This window comes from Eumetopias jubatus, unplaced genomic scaffold (assembly GCF_037043125.1).
Source record: "Eumetopias jubatus isolate StellerSeaLion01/CBP00866 unplaced genomic scaffold, mEumJub1_p1.0 scaffold_2, whole genome shotgun sequence".
Taxonomy (NCBI): Eukaryota; Metazoa; Chordata; class Mammalia; order Carnivora; family Otariidae; genus Eumetopias; species Eumetopias jubatus.
The window spans coordinates 161,974,041-161,998,353 of NW_028274808.1; the positions used below are offsets into that span (position 1 = coordinate 161,974,041).

The window sequence follows — 24,313 nt, forward strand, 5'->3', positions numbered from 1 at the left end:
TGGACATAACAGATATAGAGAGAATATTCCATCCAAAACAACAGAATAAATTAGCAGTAAAACTTTCTTATATTACCCCACATTCTATATTTTATCAGAAATTTAAGAAAAACAATTTGGAGAAATGCTTTTACTTAGCAATATATTTTATAAATTGATAGAATTTCCCATTGCATAAATGCCATATTTTTTTAAAAATTGAGGTTCTTTGTGGGTAGTTCCCCATTTTCGTTCATCTCTTCTTCTTCTTCTTCTACTTTTGTTTTCCTTAGACTTGCTCAGTCAATGAATCCTGTTTTAAATAGTTTATAAAAAGTATTTGGGTGTACTCATATGAAAATGATGATTATTCTCATAATGATGTCCTTCTTTGTAGGATCCAAATCTAAAAAAAATGTAATTGACATGTAAAGGCCATTCAGAAAAGTACATTCTTATATAAAATTTCAACCATAATCTATTATGGTTTTACTTATCTATTATAAAACCAGGAGAGATATGATCAATTTACAAAACAACAAATGCAGAAATAAAAAAGGATTCATGCATATGGGAAAGGCAGACTACAATTTTAACCTTCAAAGTCCTCTTTCCATGGTTATGAATCATTCCAAAAGCACGACTGTTTAAGAATTATTGGCTGATAACATTGGTGAAAAATAAGTCTGGATTTTCTCTCTAGTCTTCAGTTTGAATAATATCCATTTTATGGATGAAGGGATCCTGAAACCTGAAATGTTATTTATATCACATTAATGCATATGTAATCTACTTTGGCACAATTTCAACTTCTACGTCTTCCACAGGTGCTACAGATGAACAACTTACCTTGCTGATGAATAATTAATTAATTTTACAGCTCTGGCTGGGATGATGAAATACAAAAGGCACTAGAAAGGAAGGTAAGACCTGAGTAAATGAAGCCACTGACTTCCTTTTCTTCATCAGCAATCACAAAATCCACATAGCCTCCATAATGCAGGACATAGGGGGTCTGGCTTTTTTTTGTCATCTCAAAACAATAATAAGGAATATTAAAATAGTACCTTTGATCTGCTATTCTATGACTAGAACTGAGTCCTAGGGAATTAATCAAGGATATGCCCAAAGATTTAATAAGGAGTCCCCAGAAGACTTCTTATAATAATGAAAGAATAAATGTGCAAAAACAACTAACTTGGTTAGCTATATTTGGTACATCCATATAATAGAATATTATACAATCATTTAAAAACATTTTCAGAAGAATTTATTGTGGAAGGAGGCTCATCATACACTATTTGGAGGGAAAAAATGAGATTAATAAATAGAATGCACATACACACACGTACATATATGTTTCATACAATTATAAAGTTGAGATAATTGTGTGATATATAGATATATAGGCACATAAAAAGCAAAGACGTATCCAAAACTATTACCAGTGATAACTTTTGAATTGCTTATCTCCCCACTAGAACATAAGCTCCCTTACAACAAAGACTTGGTCTTATTCACCGTTTTGTCCTGAGTATCTAGCACAAGGCCTAGCATGGTGATGATACCATGGTACTCAATGAGAACTTGCTGAATTAAGGAATGGGATTTTTGATGAACTTAGTATTCTTTGACTATTTTTATTTGATAAATGTTTTTATATATATGTGGAATTTTTAAAATTAAGACAAGCTTTCTACTTATGCTTCTGCTATTTTCATAATTAAACTGAGTGGGAAAGCAGATCGAGCTCCCTTCACAGGTGGTTTGGATTAATCTGCAGTTGTGATTAGCTAAAAAATATTTTATTTGGACTTCTCCACACTCTTGATGTATGAGAATAAGGAAACAGGGGAACCTTTATCTTCCCAGATTTTCTAGCTTCCATGTAAGAAGTCACTTCTGTCAACAAAAGGAAGAAAACTTTGGATTTCACTTCTGTGACGATTATAAATATTACTGTTGCTATTGTATCTACTGCCTATTCAGCATTCACCATGCACATCCTTTTTTTTTTTCCAAACAGCTTTATTGAAATGTGCCAAAAGTACATGGACAGCACAAATGTATGAACAGGAAAAAAAAAATCACATGTATCATCATGCTATTCTAGGAGCTCTGTTTCAGTCAAACCTCAAATTACCTTAGGAGGTGAGCACTACTGTTTTTCCCATTTTGCAGGTGAGAGACTTGAGGCTTAGAGAGATTAGCCAACTCGCCCACAGTTCCCCAGCTGTTTGCTGGCAAGAGTGAGGATTGGAACCAGGTAGCTTGCCTCGGAGCCCATGTTCTTCACTAGCATATTACACACACAAGGGGTGACATCAAACACAGCAATGCAAGCAATCAAAGACTTGTTATAGCTCTTCTTACATTCATTCCCTACACTTTAGTACAGTTTTTTTCTTGTTGTAAGGAGAGACAAGGAAGAAAAAGAAAACATAAATTCCACTGTCCCTCACCCACATCCTCCACGCCCCGGGGAGCAAATAAAATGAAGTTTGAGAAGCTTCTCCAGCGATTAGCTTGTAAAAGTAGTAGAAATGTCAAATAATAATAACATATATGATATGTTCTGGGCTTCATTTTATGCAGACATTTCTTATCTAGCCGTGAGAAGGAAAAAAAAACATATTTCAAAGCACATAATTTGCTGCAGATTTCTCAGATAACCTCTATTTAGAACTAAACAAAATCCAATATATTTCACATGCTAGAATCTCTGCAGTGGAAATGAATTATCCTCTCTATGTAGCCTCAATCCTAATTGCACATTAGAGTAACTGGGGATGATTTGTGAAAACCCAAAGCCCAGAGGTGGGACTCCGCAGGTGAGTCCAGTGTGCAGCCAGAGCTGAGACTCTCAGCAACCCAACCATGCTAACAGCCTTCCTTCCCACTTCTGAGCTCTGTCGTTCACTAGCCATGTAATCCCAGTGAAGTCATTTCATTTTCCTCAGCCTGAACTTCTTACCTATAAAATGAGGATAATGAGAGTACCAACCCCAGAATGATTAACTGAGATAATACCAAAAGCACCTAGGACAGGGTCTGGAACACAGAACACTCAAATATTAGCTGTCATTGCAGTGTTGATGGTGATGGTGATGAAGATGATGCCAATGTGATCTTTTTCACCTGACCCTGGGACCATAACATGTTACTCTATCCCAGAAAGCAGAAACCATAACTTCAATCCAGGCAGGATCTTATCATTTTTACCATGAGTGTCCTTACCTGAACAAACCTCTAGAACCATATTTAATTTGGAACTCATCGCAGGATAACATATTTAGGTCTGTAAAGGGGATGTGGTGCCTCATGAAGGAACGCACTCACCTAGGATTGAAATGAATTTCCTTTGGAACTTCCCTCTGGTCTGTGACCACCTTCTGGTTGTCTCTATAATTAATGGGGTCATCAGGGATCCTAAATTTGGCCACCTGAATTTCAGAGTCACTCAGTTCAGCATGGGAGATTCTTGCATAACCCAGTCTATGGCAGAAATAGAAATGGTTTGTAAAGGCTTTATCACCGTACAGGAATCTGATGAGATCTAATAGATATCACCTGCATTATTAGGCCAATTTCCCATTTATAACTCTACTCTGTACATCACTAGAATTAGCTTGATTTATTACTCCAAATATTTATCAAAATATTGCTCTTATTATATAAATGAATAAGGAACATGCACACAGATTTAATCAACTAAACAAACACTAATGAATATTCTGGTCTCTACAAATCACCTATCACATAATTATGTTTTACATCAAGAACAGTTCTCCAAAATGACAGGAGGATATGCCTAAACTCTTTCTTACCTTTAAAAATTCAAATACCACACGCATATTTTCATCCACATTTACAAGTCTAAAATAAAAGATTTTGTATGTCTGAAAAAAAATTACACATCCTGTTTTTGCTTAGAGCTTTCAGTTCTACAGGAAATCAAAGCATTTTATAGATGTTATCCAAATAGTTACAGTGAGGGAACCATGTTACAGTTACAGGGGAACCATGGGCAACCAAGAATTCATTTTATTTTATTTATATTTTGCCTCTTCAAAAAAAAAAACTATCCACTTCAGTCGTTCATTCACTTATTCAGTGAAAAATATATATCAAGTCCCTACCACACGCAGGCATTGTTCTAAATAGGAGGGATAAACAGTGAACAAAACAAAACCCTTGCCCTCGTAGAGCTTTCATTCTAGTTGGGGAGAACGAATTAAATATGTATGTATGTATAAAATCTATCAGGTGGTGAAAAGTACCTAAGTACCCCGGAAGAATAAGAGTAGAGAGGACAGGAAATGCTAAGTGGCAGAGGTTGCTAGTTTATAGTAGATGCTCAGCATACCGCTCTGACAGAGTGACACTGGCACAAAAGATTGAACGAAGAAACAACCCAGACAGATGTTGGCAGAAGGGTGCTCTAGGGAAAGGGAGCAGCAAATGCAAACATCCCGAAGGAGAATATGCTTGACTTTTTTGAGGGCCAGTGACTGGAGTGGAGTGCATAAGGGCAAACACAGTAGGAGATGAGTTTGCACACATGTCGGGGATGGTGGATGATACAAAGCTTTCCGTGCAGACCCCTCTAAGGACTTCAGATCTTCTTCTGGCAGTGAGGTGGAAATCCAAGCGGTTCTGTGCAGAAATGCAATGGCGACTGTGTAGAGAACAGACTCCAGGGAAGGGAGACCAGTTAGGAGGCCACGGTAAGGATTTAGGTGACAGGCGGTGGGCGCTTGAGCCAGACAAGTAGTAGGAGAAACATTCAAAAACAAAACCTGTAACTACATACCAAATAGAGACAGAAACCCAGAGCTGGGGTACGTGGAGGCAGCAGGTCTGCCCACCATGAAGGGAAAGAGGAGAGCTGTGACAGCATCAGAATGGGGTGACAGGTGTCTGACAGGCTGAGCTATTTGTCTAAGCCCAGGTCCCAAATCTGTGCAGTTCCCTGTAAGTCACGGTCACTGTCTCTAATAAATCTAACTTCTGTTATTTATCAAATCTCTAAGATCAAAGTTCTAACTCATTTCATAGACACTGCCTTCAAGGTCCTTCTAAAAGTCCTTGAAGATAAGGAACCAGACAATCCAAATTGTCTACTAAAACAAGGAGTCTCTTATTGTCCAGTAAGGATTTATTAAGTGCTTAGGAAGTGCACGGCATTGAATTAGATGGCTGATATAAAGTTTATAGAATTGGTTTTATGGACAAAACTGAAAAACAATAATCCCTAACTTCATTAAATTTGTTTTTTTATTTTAAATTCCAGTTAGTTAACATACAGTGTAGTATTAGTTTCAGGTGTACAATATAGTGATTCACCACTTGCATACATCACCCGGTGCTCCTCACAAGTGCCCTCCTGAATCCCCATCACCTACTTCACCCACCCTCCCACCCACCTGCCCTCTGCTAACCATCAGTTTCTTCTCTATAGTTAAGAGCCTATTTCTTGGTTTGCCTCCCTCTCTCTTTCCCCCTGCCTTTGCTCATTTGTTTTGTTTCTTAAATTCCACATATGAGTGAAATAATATGGTATTTGTCTTTCTCTGACTTATTTTGCTTAGCATTATAATCTCTAGCTCCATCCATGGCATTGCAAATGGCAAGATTTTATTCTTTTTATGGCTGAATAATATTCCACTGTGTATATATACCGTTTCCTCTTTATCCATTCATCTATTGATGGGCACTTGGGCTACTTCCATAATTTGGCTATTGTAAATAATGCTGCTATAAACATAGGAGTGCATGTATCCCTCTGAATTAGTGTTTTTGTATTTTGGGGGCAGATACCCAGTAGTACAATTCCTAGATCATATGGTAATTCTATTTTTAACTTTTTGAGGAATCTCCATACTGTTTTCCACAGTGGCTGCACCAGTTTGCATTCCCACCAACAGTGTAAGAGGGTCCCTTTTTCCCCATATCCTCGCCAACACTTGTTCTTGTGTTTTTTATTTTGACCATTCTGCAGGTGTGAGGTGATCTCACTGTAGTTTTTATTTGCATTTCCCTGTTGATGACTGATCGTGAGCATCTTTTCATGTGTCTGTTGGGCTATCTAGATGTCTTCTTTGGAGAAATATCTGTTCATTTCTTCTGCCCATTTTTAATTGGATTATTCATTTTGGGGGTGCTGAGTTTTATGAATTTTGGATACCCTTTATCAGATATGTCATTTGCAAATATCTTCTGTATCTTCTCCCATTCTGTAAGTTGCCTTTTAGTTTTGTTGATTGTTTCCTTTGCTGTGCAGAAGCTTTTTATTTTGATGTAGTCCCAATAGTGTATTTTTGCTTTTGTTTCCCTTGCCTCAGGAGACATATCTAGAAAGAAGTTGCTATGGCCAATCTCAAAGCAGTTACTGCCTTTCTCTTCTAGGATTTTCTTGGTTTCCTGTCTCACATTTAGATCTTTCATCCATTTTGAATTTATTTTTGTGCTTGGTGAAAGGAAGTGGTCTAATTTCATTCTTTTGCATGTTGCTGTTCAGTTTTCCCAACACTATTTGTTGAAGAGACTGTCTTTTTCTATTGGATAGTCTTTCCTGCTTTGTCGAAGATTAGTTGACCATAGACTTGAGAGTCCATTTCTGGGCTCTCTATGCTGTTCCATTGATCAATGTGACTGTTTTTGTGCCAGTACCATACTATCTTGATTACTACAGCTTTATAATATAGCTTGAAGTCTGGAATTGTGATGCCTCCCACTTTTCTTTTTTTTTTTAAGATTTTGTTTATTTACTTGACAGAGAGAGAGAGAGGTAACACAAGCAGGAGGAGTGGGAGAGAGAGAAGCAGGCTTCCCACTGAGCAGAGAGCCCGATGCGGGGCTCGATCCCAGGACCCTGGGATGACGACCTAAGCCAAAGGCAGACGCTTAACGACTGAGCCACCCAGGTGCCCCCCCCCCACTTTGCTTTGCTTTTTCAAGATTGCTTTGACTCTTTGGGGTATTTTGTGGTTTCATATACATTTGGGGATTTTTTTGTTCTAGTTCTGCTACTTTCCCATCTGTTATAAACTAAATGTTTGTATCATCCCCCAAATTCATATGTCAAGCTATATCCCCAGTGTAGCCATATGTGGAGATGGGATCTCCAAGGAAGTAATTAAGTTGAATGAGGTCATAAGGGTGGGACGCTGATTCAATAAGACTAGTGTCCTTATAAGAAGAGACACCATACTGCAGCTACTCTGGAAAACAGTATAGAGGTTCCTCAAAAAGTTGAAAATAGAGCTACCCTATGACCCAGCAATTGCACTACTGGTTATTTACCCCAAAGATACAAAGGTAGTGATCTGAAGGGACACCTGCACCCCAATGTTTATAGCAGCAATATCCACAATAGCCAAACTATGAAAAGAGCCCAGATGTCCATCAACAGATGAATGGATAAAGAAGAGGTGGTTTGTATACACAATGGAATACTACTCAGCCATCAAAAAAAGAAATCCTGCCATTTGCAACAACATGGATGGAACTAGAGGGTATTATGCTAAGTGAAATAAGTCTATCAGAGAAAGACAATTATCATATTATCTCACTCGTATGTGGAATTTAAGAAACAAAACAGAGGATCATAGGGGAAGAGAGGAAAAAAGTAAAACCAGATGAAATCAGAGAGGAAGACAAACCATAAGAGACTCGTAATCATAGGAAACAAACTGAGGGTTACTGAAAGGGAGGGGGTAGGGGGATGGGGTAACTGGGTGATGGACATTAAGGAGGGCATGTGATGTAATGAGCACTGGGTATTATTTAAGACTGATGAATCACTGACCTCTTCCTCTGAAACTAATAATACATTATATGTTAACTAATTGAATTTAAATAAAACATTTTATTTTATTTTATTTATTTATTTGACAGAGAGAGAGACAGCGAGAGAGGGAACACAAGCAGGGGGAGTGGGAGAGGGAGAAGCAGGCTTCCCGCCGAGCAGGGAGCCCGATGTAGGACTCGATCCCAGGACCCTGGGATCATGACCTGAGCCGAAGGCAGATGCTTAACAACTGAGCCACCCAGGCGCCCATAAACATTTTTTTAAAAAAGAAGAGACACCATACAGCATATGTGCTTGCACACACTCTTTTTCTCTGTCTCCAGAACAGTGAGTAAATAAATTTCTGTTGTTTAAGCCACCCAGCCATATTTAGCATATATATATGTAAATATTTATATATTAAAAATCTGCCACCCCACTCTTCCAAGGAGAGGTAATAAGGGTCTTGGGCCACAAGTATACAGAGCCAAATGATTAGCTATTATGGGCACTGGTACTATAAATATCACTGTTCCTTGGCAACTAACAATATTGACAACTTCATTTTATACCTACTTCACTATATATCATAAACTGTTTTCTAGAAATTCTAATATCCTCATTAAAACAACCACTTTAATATGAATGAAAACAGAAACAGTGTTTTCAATCTGGTATCATATACTTTATAAAACTAACACTTTAGCTTCTCCCTCCCACCTCAACCCTTTGGAAACACCAAAATAATAAGCTATCTGTCCTGCAGCCACGTGGGCATGTTCTGGGCCTTTTGGAGTTTCTGAATTATTAATGTAACCAGAACTATCTTGGCATCTCAAAGGTCTCCTTGTCTCATCCCAGTAAGCATATGAACCCATGAACCTATGGATTTATTCAGGAACCAATAAGGGTCACCATTTATTAAGTCTTAATAAGAGTCCACAGAACCTGATGTGATCTTCTGCCTTCCTTCCCTGTCCATATACTCCCCCTTACCTCTTCTACCACCCCCATCCCCTACACACACTGTAGCCCAACCAGCCTCACTTTTCTTCAGACACATCTGTGCAGATGTGCCTTCGGGCTTTTGCACTAAGCTAGTCCCTGGAAGGGTCTTCTCTCACCCACATGGACCACTCCTTCAAATCTTAGCTCCAGTGTCACCTTCTCAGTAAGACCCACCCAACCCGCTTATTTACAGTGGCACCCACCTCCATCTTCTGGATGCTCTTTAACCTGCTCAGTTGGTTTCCACCAGACTCACCACCTCCTAAACAATGACGCCATGGAATTATTATGGTCTTTCTTCCTTCTGCCAGGGTAAGGATCCGTCTCTGTTTTGTTTACTGCTTATACCCCTGGTGCCTGGCATACATTATACTCCACCAATACTTGTTGAATCACAAATAAGGTAAAGAAGAGTTGAACATCACCGTGTGCTTTCACTAGACTCTGACTCATAACTGAACAAGCCACATCTCCGATAGGAGAGAAGTTGATCCTGTGAGTCTCATCCCTAGAAGCCAACCATTTTCCCTCATAAATGGAGACCACAGATCTTAAAATATAAGGCTACTTAGGGGTGATAAGTTCACCATCAACCCCTAACTTCAGGTAGCCAATGCCAAGACACCTCTAGGTGATGAACTAGCCTGTGTGGAGAAGGGTCAGGCCAGAGAGGCCCATTCCTAGAAGCCCGCACAGAGTTCCAGCACTGTCCCGAGGAGGGTATTAGAGGCCTCAAGTCAAATATCCCCCAACAAATTGTGTACTCGCAGGAGTATTGCCGTGAGTTTCAGGGACTATCTCCAGCATGTTCCCTCCACTGAAGGACCCTATAAGTGGAGGGACCTGTGAATCAATCCACTGTCTACATGATCTGTCCCCACTTACCTCTCTCATGTCACCTCACTTCCATCTCAGTCTACTCCAGCCCTGCTGGCCCCTTCGCTCTTACCAACAAATACTAAGCATGCGCCACTCAAACTTTTGTACTTGCTCTTTTCCTTGCAGGCAGTGCTCTTCCCGGGGTATACGCATGTGACCTCCCTCATTTCTTTCAGGCTGCTGCCGATCCTCTGGATCATAGCACAGTCACCCCCCCCCCCCACCGCCCCACACTCCCCATCCCCATCCTTCCTACCTGGACTCCTCCATCTTTCCATCACATCACCACTTGTCATTCTCTGTCTTATGTGCTTATTTTCTATCTCCTCCCACTGGAATATAAGCTCTATGGTAGTCAAGGAATGTGTTTTTTTCCTGTTAGATCCCCACTGCTTAGAACAATGCCTGGCACATAATAGTTTTTTAATAATTACTTGGTGAATGAATGAATGAAAAAAATAAATCGGTCCTTTTTTTGGTATTAAACTGCTTTAGCTTTAAGGAAATAGGGCCTTCAAAACAGATTTACACAGTTACATATTTGAATTTTAAGATCCTTTAGATATATTATTTTGGAATGAATATATATATCCATATATCCATATATTCACACTATATAAATTCACACACTAATAAATGCATATATTACATGGATATTCACTTTTTTATATCAAGGATTTTTAAAAATATAATTTACCTAGAGATCTCACCACAATATAGTAGCGATTCCAACAAGTGAGTTAACCTACCCAAAATTACATGATTAGAACTTGGCAAAGCTGGAATTCAGCCCAGGGCTTTCTTACTCCATGATCCGTGTTTCCACCATGCCCTACAGTCCGAACTGGTGCCATTCCTAACATGTATTGACAGTTATGTCCTTATCATGCTTAATAACTTATACAGTATCCTTTTTATATAATTAAGCTTAATTTACTCTACCATTTATTCTTTCTTAAATTAGGCCATGCCTTGAAAAAAAAATGTTCAACTGTGTAACTAGCCGAATCAATGTTTATAAAAAATAAAATTAATTGCTTCTATAAAGTTCTTCCTTCCAGGATAGACCCAAAAGATCACAGTAATAGTAGGTAATAAAACAGCAACAACCACAAACCTCTGCTCACCTGATCAGCCCTCGGTACATAATATATTCACACCATCTGTCTTGATCTGTGCTGTCAATATCCTAAATAAAGAACAGAGGAGAGAACGTTTAAAGCATAAAAAACAATGCTCTATTCTGAATTGCCAAGAAAATGTGTGAACGGCAGTAATAAATAGGCATTTTGTGCACGCTGTTTTCTCTGCCTCACTCCTAATGATCCGTTAAGGTCCAAATTATTTATTCATCCTACAGATATTTCTGGAGCACCTCCTAGGTGCCCATCTAGGCTCTGCACTGGATGCTGGGGGTGCAAAGGTGAAGGTGGGTGACAGAGAGGGGTAGGCAGGCAAATCAGCAGCACAGGGGCCGGCTCCCTGTGGCTTTCTACGTCTTTCACGCCCAGCAGAATTTACCGCACCGCCCTCGGTCATGCTATGCAGTACTTTGTACACACCAGCTGCACCCTTCTGTACCGTTGTTTACGGGTCTCAACCCTCCCTTCCCCGAGCAGAGCTATACCCTTCTGTGGAGTTGTTTATGGGTCTCAACCCTCCCTTTCCCGAGCGGAGCTGCACCCTTCTGTACCGTTGTTTATGGGTCTCAAACCTCCCTTTCCCGAGCGGAGGGACTCAATCACGTTGGCTCCCTGGTACTTAGCGGGAAGCCTGGCATGCGGCAGGAGCTCAATCTGAGTTTGTTAAATTGAATCATTGGAAATAAACACATTTGGGGAGTAACCATGAGTCTTTTGGATGTTGAAAGCTTAAGACCAGTGTTATTTTTCATCAGAGAAGCAGAACATTAAACATATTGTTTTTCTGTAATGTTCTGGGAAAACTCTAAATATGGAGCTTTTATACTGAAGAAATTTCCATCTTCTTTTTAAAGAATCCTATAAATAAAAAATATACCTGACTCTCGATCATTTCTCAATTTTACTATTAAAATTTAACTTAAGACAGGTTTTTAAATCACTAAAAGAAAACACAATTTATTATCTATTTCTTAATTTTTTTCATAAGCTTAGTGGTGAACACATGGATGCTTTGTTAATCTTTACTATGACTAACATCTCACACTCACATACACACATATACATGCCTTGACATACATGGAAAAATGATAATACATTTTTAAAATTAAATTTTAAAATGTTAATGATGAAAAAAGCAAATAAATTGAAAGAGTACTGTCTGGTTTGCCTTGGAAAGAAATAAAAATTTAGTCATTCAGCTGTATATATAGGGAATAATAAACTATGAATACGTTTAACTGTCACTTTTTTATTAGATTTTAAAAAGATGCTGTCAAATTTTAAGGCTGCAGAATTCAAATACTCATTTCTTAAAGAGAAAAATCTGTTCAAGCATTTATGATTAAAACTCCTCTCTGCATTAATAAACTTCCTAATAGAAAAAGCTATTTAAGAATCCACTGCCAGTCTTGACACAGCTTCTGACCATGATAGTGGTAACCACCAGAGGATTAAATATCAAATAAAATTCCTCTTCCTTAACCATCCACATCCCTTACACACACGCACACGCATGCACACGCACACACACAGTGTAAGAATTCCTTCTCTTATTAGGATGCATTTTTTCCTTAGACTTGCCAAATATTGTCTTGTCTAATATTCTTTTGTACTTTAGAGACCATGTTCTTAAACAATTATCTTATCTGATTTTATGCATACAGCCAGATACACATAACACATATACATAGCTGCCCCTCACCGAGTGCCTCGTACATACAAGAGTGAGGGCTCTGCAGACATTATCTTATATTTCATCCTCATAACCACCCTGTCATACAACAGATATGACTATCACCATTTTACAGATGCGGCCACTGAGGCCAGGAAATTTTAAATAACTTGCCCCCAGGTCACACAGCTGGTAAATGCGGCCCCAGTTGGACTAGTGAGACCACATGGAGAGAGAGGCCCGGCCAACAACCAGCAGCAACTGAAGAGCCTCTGTGACCCCACACTCGCCAGGATTTCCTTTTGTTCTTCTGGCCTCTCCTTAATCTCTCTTCTGAGGTAATTCCCCTTGTCTTCCCTCACCATCACCCCCACGACAGCCACATTAAATGTAGCCTTATCAGGGGTTTTCTCTGACCTTCTTTTCGCAATTCTCTAGCTTAGTAGCAGTGTCATCCACTTCCGTGGTTCCCATGACCACATAGATGGTGGCAGCAACTTAATCTATATCTCTAGTCCTGACTGCTCTCCTCCATTCCAAAGCTGTAGAACCAGCTGCCTGTTGGACGTCTCCATCAATATCCCACAGATGCCTGGACTCAGCCTAGAGCTAGACTCATTGTCATCTTGGCAAAACTCTTCTTTCTTCAGTGTCCTCTTTAATGACGTCACCATCATAAACCCTCTGACGGAAGCTGAAATCAGGAGTCCATCTTGACTTCACTTCCTGCCTCATCCATAGTCGCCAAGATTCACTCATCTCCCCAATATCTGACTGCCTTCCTCCTCAAGTTGTAGTATTTTTAGCTGCGTGTATATCAAGATTTCACAGTGAAGTTCCGACCTTCTGTACATCCAGGTGTTGCCATGTGACTAAATTCCAGTCAATGAAATGTAAGTACACGTGCTGGAGGTCTGTTTCCTGGCATTTGCCTTCAGAGATAACTTGCATATGCTCTTGGCCCCTTCTTTATCCCTTCCTCTGTCTTGCTAGCTAGAACATGGATGCTGCCACCATGGACCACGGGGCGAACCTGGGAATGGAGGCTCTGTAAAGTGAAGCCACAGGACAGAGGAGCACATTCCTGACACCATGGAGGGCACCAGTACTGGAGTACCTGCCCAGACCTTTACATAAAGAAATTCATTTCTCTCATATTTAAGCCACATTGGAAACCCTCATCACACCATGCTCTTTCTCATCTGTTTTTCCAAGCACGTGGTAAAAGGAGTAAGCCTTTTTCTCCGCAAATATCTCAAGACATGAAGTTGAAAACAAAAGGTGAAGGGCCAAAAAATCCACATAGGGCATAATGAAATATTACAATTATATTTCTTCTTATCAGTTAATGCATTTAGCATTCCAGTGCACATATGTCTCAAGGATTTGATTTGTGTGTCAGTTCCCCAGAGCATGATCATATGATCTGGGGACACTGACAAATTGAGGTTTGGGATCCAAACAGGTAAGGAGTAATTCCGTTAGTGAGGCCCTATATGGCTGGTCAGCCAGCCTCTCTGTATATTTCATTCTGTCCTTTACCCTCAAACATCATAATTAAGTTGCATAAGGTAGCAGATTATATTTCCTAAACATGGCTACAATAACTCACTTTCCATATGGTATTCTTATAATGTGACTTTGATACTCCTCCCATGGAGAGATGGGATTTCTGTTTCTCCCTCTTGAATGTGAGCAGGCTTCACACTATAACTCACAAGGCTAGGTCATACAAGGCAATACAACTTTTTCCTGGTTCTCTGTGGGACACACTCTGAGAACCCAGCCATCTGCAGGGAGGAAGCCCAAGTTAGCCCATGGAGAGAAACCAGGACCCTGCACCCAAAGCCCCAGCTGAGCTCCTGGTCAACAACCAGCACCAGCTGGCCACCTGGGAAGTATCTGCAAAGTGGATCCTCCAGTCCCCAGTTGAGCCACCCAGCTGTGTGAAGCAGAGATGAGCTATCCCCTCCCGGCCCTGTCCAAATTGCAGATCCAGGAGCCACTGACAATTGCTGTTGTTTAAAGCCAGTATGTCTCTTGGTTTTCTACGCAGCAGTCTATAATCAAAATACATATTAAATTGTCGCACTGGGTTTTTTTTTTTTTAACATGAAGAAGAAACATTTTACTTAAGAAATCAGAAATCCTATTAAGATTATGTTACCTTCACATTGCCGTGTTCGGTGAGCTGTATATAATCTCTGGAACCAGGTGCTGAAGTGATATATCCCAGGAATATCACTTGATCGGAGCTCCTTTTCAGGAGTTTTGAAACAGCAATTGCCTGAAGCTTCCTGTCAAGGTCATCTCTAAAATGTAAAAATGTACTTCTTTATTGTATTTGCAAGACAATTTTTTAGAAAGTACCTACATACGGTTCCCAAAGAATATCTTCACACAGTACACAAACCCCGAGTAATTCCTACTTGGATAAATAACTTAATGTTATGCAAATGAACAAGACAGAGACACAGTGCTTCGGCTGGGCAGGCTGACAAACTCTGGATTAAGAACATGATCTTTCCCCACAAATCAGCTGAAGTCAAGTTAATTTAAGTATCTATTCAAAAACAGTATTTGCTCAATTTTTCACCAGAAGAAATTGCATCAGTAATCTAAGACCTAACCACCGTATTACAGCTAAAGAATAGTAGGTAAAAAAGTAATAATAATAAAATAAAATTTAAAGTCAGAAATACTGGTAAGAGGGAGAATCCTAATGTTCACAGAGCACACCAGGCTTATGTAACCTACTCAGCTCCATCAACCGAACACATCCTAAAAGCCTCCCTGGCTCTCCTGGTCAAAAGCTGGCTAAACATGATGCTTTTATTGGGCTAAGCATTGTAGGTGTGTAACAGATAATTAGGTAGGTACATCACGCTTTTGAGAGGTTTACAGTCAGTTTGGGGAAAAACAGGGATATCACATTTGACATGATCCAGCCAGGAAAACTGAAACCACTCTAGGTGTTTTAAACAGGCTGAATTTAATATAGGAAATTGGTTACCTAGGTGATGGGAAGCGAAACAGGAATCAGTGAGGCAACCAGAGTTTAGCAAACAATGAGAAACCAGTACCACTGGTCGGGCTAGAGGGGCAACAAGAGATGATACGCCCAAAGTCTGCAAGCCAGCCCTGACTGGTGGGAGATGGTGCTGGAGGGAGGCCGCCCAGAAGGTGCCGGGGCCACCTAAGGAGTAGTTAGAGCCACAGGAGACTCGGCTGTGGCCAGAGACAGCAGAGAAAGAAGAAAGAGAAAAAAAAGAGAGCGAGAGATCATGAGTAATACCTTGTCTTCTCTCTTCCTCCAGCCCTGCGGCCTTGCACCAATGCCTTCCATAGGCTAAACCTATCCAGGAGCCAGAAAGCAACAGACTCTGGGAAATGTGGTTCCCTGCAATGTTTAGCCAAGAGGGAGACAAACCAGGAATGGATCCAAGAGCAAACAGGCAGTAGAACCCACACAGGCGTTTATAGGGACAGGTAGCTAATAATGACTTAAGCAAAAACCAAACCAAACAAAAAAACCCAAAACAAAAAACAAACCATGACAAAGACAGAGATGACCAAGAACTGAACTGAGAAGACTGGAGAAACCTCACTGAGGCAGGATCTGAAGACAGAATTAAGCCTAGATAAGAATGTATAGACAGCTGAGTACTATTAAAAGATGTCTTAAGAAATAGAAGAGTGAAAGAATGACCATTTGTTAAACATCTTTGACACTGAATATTCACAATAACTGGAGAGGCAGGCATTAGCTCTATTTTTAAATGAGGCCAAGGACCATACCTATGGTTATTTTCTACCTTCCATGTTCGAATCTGTTCTCAGCCCTTCTCTGTGTCCTGAGAGGCTCACCCATGCAGATTTCATCTCCTGGCTCTCTCTTTTCTGCTGATATCCAGTTAGGTTTGGCCAATTGGAGGCCCCAGTAGGAGATAAAAAGGTGGGAGGAGAGAGAGGTTTGAGTATTTCTTCCCCAGTAGCTGCATTCTTTATGCTTCATGGCCCCTCTTCCCAACTACTATAGTATCTCTTATCTGTTGTTTTGACCCTTCCAACATCTTGGTGAGTAGTTCCTCAACTAGCTCTGCAGTGAATTCTGTTCCTTCTGAAGCACACAACTGGGATTCAAATCTAGTCAAAAGAAGTCCAAGGTCACTGTACCACAGATAGTGTTTTCATGCAAATATATTTTAACAATATATTATTGGAAAAAAATCTATGAATTTGGTTTCGCATTTTCTCAGGAGATAAATTTCATCCAGTGATAATAATAAAAATAAATAGTATATTGGGGTGCCTGGCTGGCTCAGTTGGAGGAGCATGCAACTCTTGATCTCAGGGTCATGAGTTTGAGCCCCATGTTGGGTATAGAGATTACTTAAATATTTTTTTAAAAAATAGTATATGTATGAGTATCAAGAAAGGAGAGGAAAGAAGCGGGGGAGGGAGTGAGAGAGAGAACAAATTTTATGTTTCCTTACCTGTTAGTATTTGATCAGCCCAATAACCCTATAATGTGGGCTAGAAAAAATAATTTTATCCAATTCAGAAACAAGAGGACTGGAACCCACTGAGGTTATCTTACAACAGGACCAAAATTATAACTACAGACTACAAGTTCTGCACTCTTTCTTCTTTGTATACTTATGATGTTATAAGGGGGGGGGGGAAGTGGTGATTAACTGGTCGCTCAGTTAATTGCAGAAAATAACATTAATTTTAGTTACGGTGTACACCTAAATGCTTCTAAGGAATGCTGCTATTTCCTATTTATTGGTGGTAAAGAGGTATTTGTGTAGTCAGTAATTTAAAAAATCTTGTTGAATCAGCTAATAACATGCAGACGCATTCCATAATTCACTCCTAATATGACTTCCTGTTTGCATGCCATAATCACTAGAAAATGAAATCTCTCAATATTTATTCACACTAGGAATTTTTTATCTAGTATTGGAGAAAACAAAGGCAAATGGAAACATGTAATGATGGCTTCTCAAATTATTCAAAGGATGACCGTCTTCATGTCACCTGCTTCGAGGAGACGACAGCGTTCAGGGACGGGGCTTCTACCGAGCTATGACCAAACCTAGCTCTGTGCCTGGAACGTGGCAGACGCCTGGTCTGTGTTTGATGAATCGGTTCTTTTTTGAGCTGCCCAAGTAACTGAGCACTTACTGTACTCCTGTACTTTGCATGAAATACTATCTCATTTTTTTAACTTCAATGTTTTAATATCATGAAATTCAAGTACAAAACATTGTACAACTATATGTTGTACTACATGGAGATGGAATGATACATTTTTTTAATCAGAATCTGTATCACCCAGTGCTAGCCGCTGGACCAATGATACTATCTCATTTAGATCTCACAAGAACCCTGTGACGTCAGTAGGATCACTGCCCCTGATTTACAAATGAGAAAACCGAGGCCCGAGGCAATTAACTAAGCTGGTGAAGGATACACCTTCAGTTGGGGTTCAGACCAGACTGTGTGATTCCACGTGCTGGAATCCCATGCTTTTAGCCACCCGAATACCCTTCTTCCCTCCCTGGAATTAAGTTCCTCGGTAAGAGTTAGCACCATTACTGCTGTCGTCACTGGATGTGCGTATGTGTGTGCGATGCACGTGTGCGTGCATCATTAATCACGCATCATTAATCGTGCATCATTCATCAAGCGAATGAGAACATGTGAAAGGTGTGGCGTTGATTAGAGGGCTTTAAATATGTGGTTGATAGAAAGTTAGAAAAGGTCATCCCTCCCTCCCCTTTTCCAAGCACATTCGGAGGGCTCTCTTTAGTCTTCTCTTCTCTTTCAAGTCTATTCTTTACATTTTGGAGGTTGGAAGGAGTTAAAGGGGACGGGGGTGGGGGGAAAGCAAAGGAAAAATGGAAAGGGGTATATTCAGCCGTTTCTTAGGTTAAGACCTTGCAACTTTAAACACAGAAGTGCCTATTTTTCAAAAGCCAAACCCAATGTAAGGTCAGTGGAACGGTTTTTGAATGCCTGTACTTGCTACATGAAAATTATTGAGAGAAAAAGAGACATTTCTTTAAACAGCTTTTTAAAGCAATATGGACCATCAGTAAGTATCATCTGTCCTCTAAACACCCTTCCTATTTCTAAAGAGACAAGCAAGGGTCCGGTGAGCAAAAGATTCACAGTATTACACTTGGATGGTTTGTTTATGTTACTAAGCTCTGATTTAGTTCAGAAGATATTCAAGTATGCCTTCACAGATCCACATAATGCTGTGAGAGAACCAGAAAATAAGGGCAGCAGACACACTCGTCTTGTTTAGGTGAAACTTACAGCACAGCAGTGTTGTCCTAATGTTCTGTATGTTACATTAAAGCTTTGTGGCCTCTTGTCATTAATGCGGACAGAACCTATATGCCCTGTTTTATAGCACTTAATGTTAGTATTTTCCATTGTTATTACAGAATGTTTAGCCTGACAGTATAAATTACATACTTTTACCTTTACTTTTATGATATAGGGTTGGCATTATTCATGATTTATTCAGTACGAAGTCACTGGTTGTAAATGTTATCCTTTGGGGATAAAAGTCATTCCCCATTCCTCATGTCCCGTTATAGAAGGACTTGCTTAGAAAACCACGTCTGGCCTCTCTCCCTCACCTTTTACTTTTTGGGAGGACTTTTCTAACTAGTTGGCAGGATGAACTGGGCATGCTTGTCTCAAATCCTTCCTCTCTCTTCTCCTTGGAACCTGCCAGCTTGCAGACAGGGTGTTCCTGGCATATTCTGTCTACCTAGGTGAGATTTTGACGGGGCAGACTCTGCCCCTGCTGGTAGGTCTGCTGCTTTGGGGGAGTCAGTTTCCTGCATTGTTGCGGGGGATGTATCAGCAGGTCCATGTGGACACACTTAAGCCATGTCGCCCACATAGGTTTATCAGAATTAAGAGATATTTTGATCTCCCTGCCAGATTCCCCTGTCTACCCTTCAGTGGACTGTGAAAACACAAGGGCAAAGGGAATATCGTTTAGTACCCTCGAATCCCAACAGTAATAATCCTGTAGGAAAAGGAAATTTCCTTCTTCTGTAGTCTGGTTTAGCATGTGGTCCCAGGTATGAGCCTATCTCGGAGCTGGGTCTGCCTAATGCCTCACTGCATGACCCTGTCCGACAAGTCATCTACCCTCTCTCAGTCTACAGTCTTTATCTGTAAAACGGGGCTATAATGGTCCTAACTGTGTGCAATAATGCACTTAGCACAGCACCTGCTCAGCCCCTGCTGGCTCACACGGCCCTCGTTGCTGCCCTGCACCATCACTAAGGACCGCCTGCTCAAAGGTTTCCATGCCTCATTCTTAAAACCAGCTACATAAGGAAAAATACTTTGGGAGGAAAAAAAAAAAGGTCAAGGCATGGAAATCAAAGTAATGTATTAATCATATTTCTTGGCATTCGGGTACTACTAGAAGGACCAAAGAAACGCACTCATGATTCCCAAAGTGTGTCACCACAAAATCCACCAGTTTGTCCGAGATGTTAACGGTCAGTGTGATGGCTGGTGCAATCTCGCCCTCTGGTGACGGAAGGAGGTGATGCTCTGATTTTACAATTGGGTATCGTGACAGAACCATAATCCTGCATTGGAATGAAAAGAAACACGTGCATCACCGTTGGTCCCACCATATCATGGAGACAGGACTAAACACAGGTGTTAAAAAGGGATGTGTCGCACTCCAAGCAAACCACTGCGGGCCATTCAGGGCACTAATGCGCAGTCGGCTTGAGAGGGCAATAAATCTCTGCTATTTAGCATGTCTCGCTGTGTCGCTAGGCACAGCGCCATCAACTCTGTTTTAATAAATGCTATGGAGACACAAATAGGGCAGAATTAGTAATACACAAAATCCATTTTCCTTGCATCGTTACTCTGGCAACATATTTGCATAAACAATTCTAACATCAATCAGCCCATTTCAAAATGTTGGAAATGTTATCTTGCCAACAAGGACAGGGAGTAACAATTCACAAAACGAGCAATTACGAACTGTCTGATAAAGATATGAAAACATGTCCTACCTTACTCCAAGGCCAAGAGCTACATCTGAAAAGGATGAGCAGAGCTCAGACCTCAGCCAGCTCTCTTCCCCAGCTGCACGCACTCTCTCCCTGGCCCCAGAGGGAGTCCCTCCAGCGGGAGCATCCCTACGGTGATGCTACCTGAATCCACATACATGTCCAGCTTGTTCCGTCCCACTTGGCCCTCCAGGCTTCACACAACCTTCTACTGGACGTCGCTTAACTAAATCCAGAGGCGTCTCAAATTTAGCACAATCCAGCTGCTCTGCCTTGTCGGTCCCATCCCATTAAACAGCATCATCTCTATCAGGTATTCAGGTAAAAAACGTCGATGCTGCCCTTGTCCCTTCCCGGCCCCCGACACCTAAACCATCAGTAAGTCCTGTCAGCTCTGTTCCAAAGCAGTTCCTGAAAGTGCCCCCTTCTCTCCGTGTCCACGGCTCCCACTGCCATACCTCACCTGCACTGGGGCATCTACCTCATCACCCGTCTCCCCGCTCACTCCTATCCTTGTCCCCAATAAGCTGTTCTAGGAGCAGCCAGAATGATCTTTTGAAAATGTAACTCAGGGGTGCCCCGGTGGCTCCGATGGTTGAGCATCTGTCTTCTGCTTGGGTCATGGTCCCAGGGTCCTGGGATCAAGCCCTGCATCCCTGCTTGGCAGGGAGCCTGCTTCTCCCTCTCCTACTTCTCTCCCTGCTTGTGCTCTCTCACTCTCTCTGTCAAACAAACAAATAAATAAAGTGTAAATCAGACCGGATGGCTCCCATCTAAAAACCAGCCAATGGTTTCCCATCAAAACTGAATTACTCAGGCCTCAGCATGGACTGTGTGGCTCTCTAAGATCAGGGGCCCGCCCTTGACCTCATTTCTTACCCGCTTCCCCCTCGGTCCCCACATTCAGGCCCACCAAGCCTGATCCTGCCTCGAGTCTTTACACTGGCAGTTCCCTCCTCTTCCCAAGGCTAGACCGTGGGTCCCTCTCATCATGAGATCTTCCCAGAGACCTTCCTGACCATCCCCCTGTCCCTCGTCCCCAGTCACTTTCCTCTTCTACATAGCGCTTACCACCACCTCCAATTCTTATTTATCTCCGTGTGTGCATGGTTATTTTCTGTTTCTTCACACAAGGATGTAAGCCCCATGCACACAGCATCAGGTCAGACATGCTTAGTGCTGTAACCTCAGCTCCTACACTGAAGAGTTTATAATGTTGAAGAACAGAAAATACCCAGCAACAGGGACACCTTTCAAACAATCATGGAGTATGCACATTTTCACACTTCCTCATCCCCCCCTGGAAACACCCTGGGACATACTCATAGGACTAAGGTATGACAACATCAACTTTCCACTCAAAGCCCATGCTGCCTGGTCTTTGGGGCTATGTTCCCAAGGTACACTCACCCCCAAGTGTGATCCCTCGTGCTTGGGCCAAAGTCGGTATAGAAACCCAACTTCTCCCCTAACCACATGGTTAAATCATTGTTCCCAATATAGGGCTTAGAGGCATCACTCTCCAAAATTGTTATGAAATCTGCACCTATTCAGGAAAAAAAAAATGCACACAGTGAGTAACCACAGCTGTGCAAAAACAATTAGCAAAACTTTATTCTTAAACCCTTCGCCTTTCCTCATAAATCAGAAAAACAAAGAAATTTCTAATGAGTCCACTAAAATGAAGCCGATCAAACCTGAGCTATAAAAGGAGTTTTCCCATGTTTAGAATGTAATTAAAACATGGGACACCTTGAAGAAATGCAGGAAAGGATAAAAGCATAATTTCTAAATTTTCAAATATTTTTAACATCTTTCCCAAAATTTCAAATAAGCATAATGCCTTTCTCAAATACCCAACTGATGGTCAGAAATAATAGAGTGGTATGCAAGAGCATTTCTACTCCTGGGAAAACACCTCCATGGTACTGGCACAGAAGTGTCCTGGTTTTGTCAGACCCTGGCCAGAGGTGCCTCAGAGGCCTATAATCAGGATGAAGAGCCATGGAAATTTCTCAGTGGCATCAGAACCATACAGACCCCCAGCAATTTCTCAGGAGACATGGTTATCATTAGGATTAACCAGAACAGTTTAGCTCTTTCCATATCTTGCTCCACACTCCACAAAGTTGATCTAAGAACCAAATACCCACATCTTTGAAAGGATGCTTCATACAAAGATGAACACCCCAGGGCCCAGAAACTTAAAAACTGGCCCTTAGGCTCTTCAGAGCAATCTGCTTCACAAATGAGCATCACTCTGACCCATTCTGCCTTTTACCCCAACTGCTTTCTGATCCCCAACAGTGGGTCCCCAAGCCACCGAAGCCACCAGCAGGAGTATCTCTAAGAGCAGAGGCATGACAAGAACTCCCTGCATATACTCAGTATGAGGCTTTGTTCAGAATCAACTGAATTAACTGCTCTCAGTTATAGAAACTGAATCCTTCTGCAGCTGCCTACCCGAGTAAAGCCTTTTGAAGAGATTAGTTTATGACCCAGCAAACCCTCCTCCTATTACTTATGATCTTGTTCAAAATAAAAATAACAATAGTAGTTTCTCAAAACCTGGAACTAATTCCAGTAAAAGGCTTACCTGTTTGATTGAGTACTTGAGCCGATCTTTCTAGACTGGACCATCCTTCATTGTCGTAGCCAAACCTAAAAGGCCAGATGGCGGCAGACACCTCTGTGGCTGGTGCCTGAGGAATAGTTTTAAGGGTAATTTAAGATGACTGTGAACAATGGCAGTTTTCTCCACATCTCTACCAAAATTTGTATTTCAGCAGAAGAATTTTCTTGATAAATTTGCCCACATTTACTTCATAAAAATAAGGAGCTCTTTGCTAGATAATAATAAATCTTCTGTGAACTTCTAGCTTAAGCTTGGAAGTTAGGAGGAATATTTGGAAAGTGAGCATTTATAACGAGCATTGTTTATAATAGCAAAAAAATTAGAAGCAACCTGGCTGTCGCTTCAATAGGAAAATAGGGAAAATGGATGAATAAGTGGTGTCACATACATAAAATGGAATATTACACAGCCCTAATAAATGAGCTAAGGCTGTATATTTCCATATGGATGAATCTTATGAAAGTGATCTTAAATTTTAAAAAGTAAGTTGCAAAATGTATATGTCAGATGTCATTTAGGTGAAGTCAAAAACATGGAAAAACAGTATCCTCTGGGGCTATATCGTAGGTAGTAATAAGATAAAGAAATGTATGAAAATGATAAGCACCATATTCTGGATAGAGGCACCCTTGCGCAGGAGAGGAATGAGACCACAGAGGGATACACAGAGTCCTTCAACAGATCTATAAAGCAGTCTGCTGGCTCTGAGTTATACATGTCGTTACTCCCCTACCGTCCGGGCAAGGCCAACTCTCAGGAGCACAGCCCCCTCTGAGACTTCATCTTTTGGGTCCATGGGCTCAGTCAGACAATCACTGCCCAACCCTAACCATCCATCTCAAATGACTACCTAACTGATCTATAACAGGGATCCTGAGAAAGAGTATGGCTAGATCAGAACAAATCCACCACCACAACTGGAAAAGCAACTTAAAGTGGACCATACAAGTTCAGACTGGGAGAAAGATAAGTAGCAACCTCTTTGTAACGGAGGGCCACTACATAACATAAACAGCTCAGTGTGCTAACCAGCCCGGTAAGCTGGACCTTTCATCCTTATACAGGAAAGATTATTCAGTTGAGTGAATATCATATAAAGAGAATGGAACCATCAACAAGGGATTTCAAGAGGCA

The 24,313-nt window shown here is 41.0% G+C and overlaps 1 protein-coding gene across 1 annotated transcript in view; it reads right to left on the reverse strand.

Moving 5' to 3' along the window:
- Nucleotides 1–306: 306 nt before the first annotated feature.
- The window catches only part of CWH43 (cell wall biogenesis 43 C-terminal homolog), a 49,512-nt gene continuing 25,505 nt past the window's right edge, over nt 307–24,313 (reverse strand). The window contains exons 10-16 of the mRNA XM_028100738.2: nt 23,141–23,246; nt 21,955–22,090; nt 19,957–20,106; nt 14,640–14,784; nt 10,786–10,847; nt 3,319–3,474; nt 307–385 (exon numbers count right to left, since the gene is read on the reverse strand). Coding sequence (XP_027956539.1) covers nt 307–385; nt 3,319–3,474; nt 10,786–10,847; nt 14,640–14,784; nt 19,957–20,106; nt 21,955–22,090; nt 23,141–23,246 — 834 coding nt within the window. The remainder of the gene's footprint in view (nt 386–3,318; nt 3,475–10,785; nt 10,848–14,639; nt 14,785–19,956; nt 20,107–21,954; nt 22,091–23,140; nt 23,247–24,313) is intronic.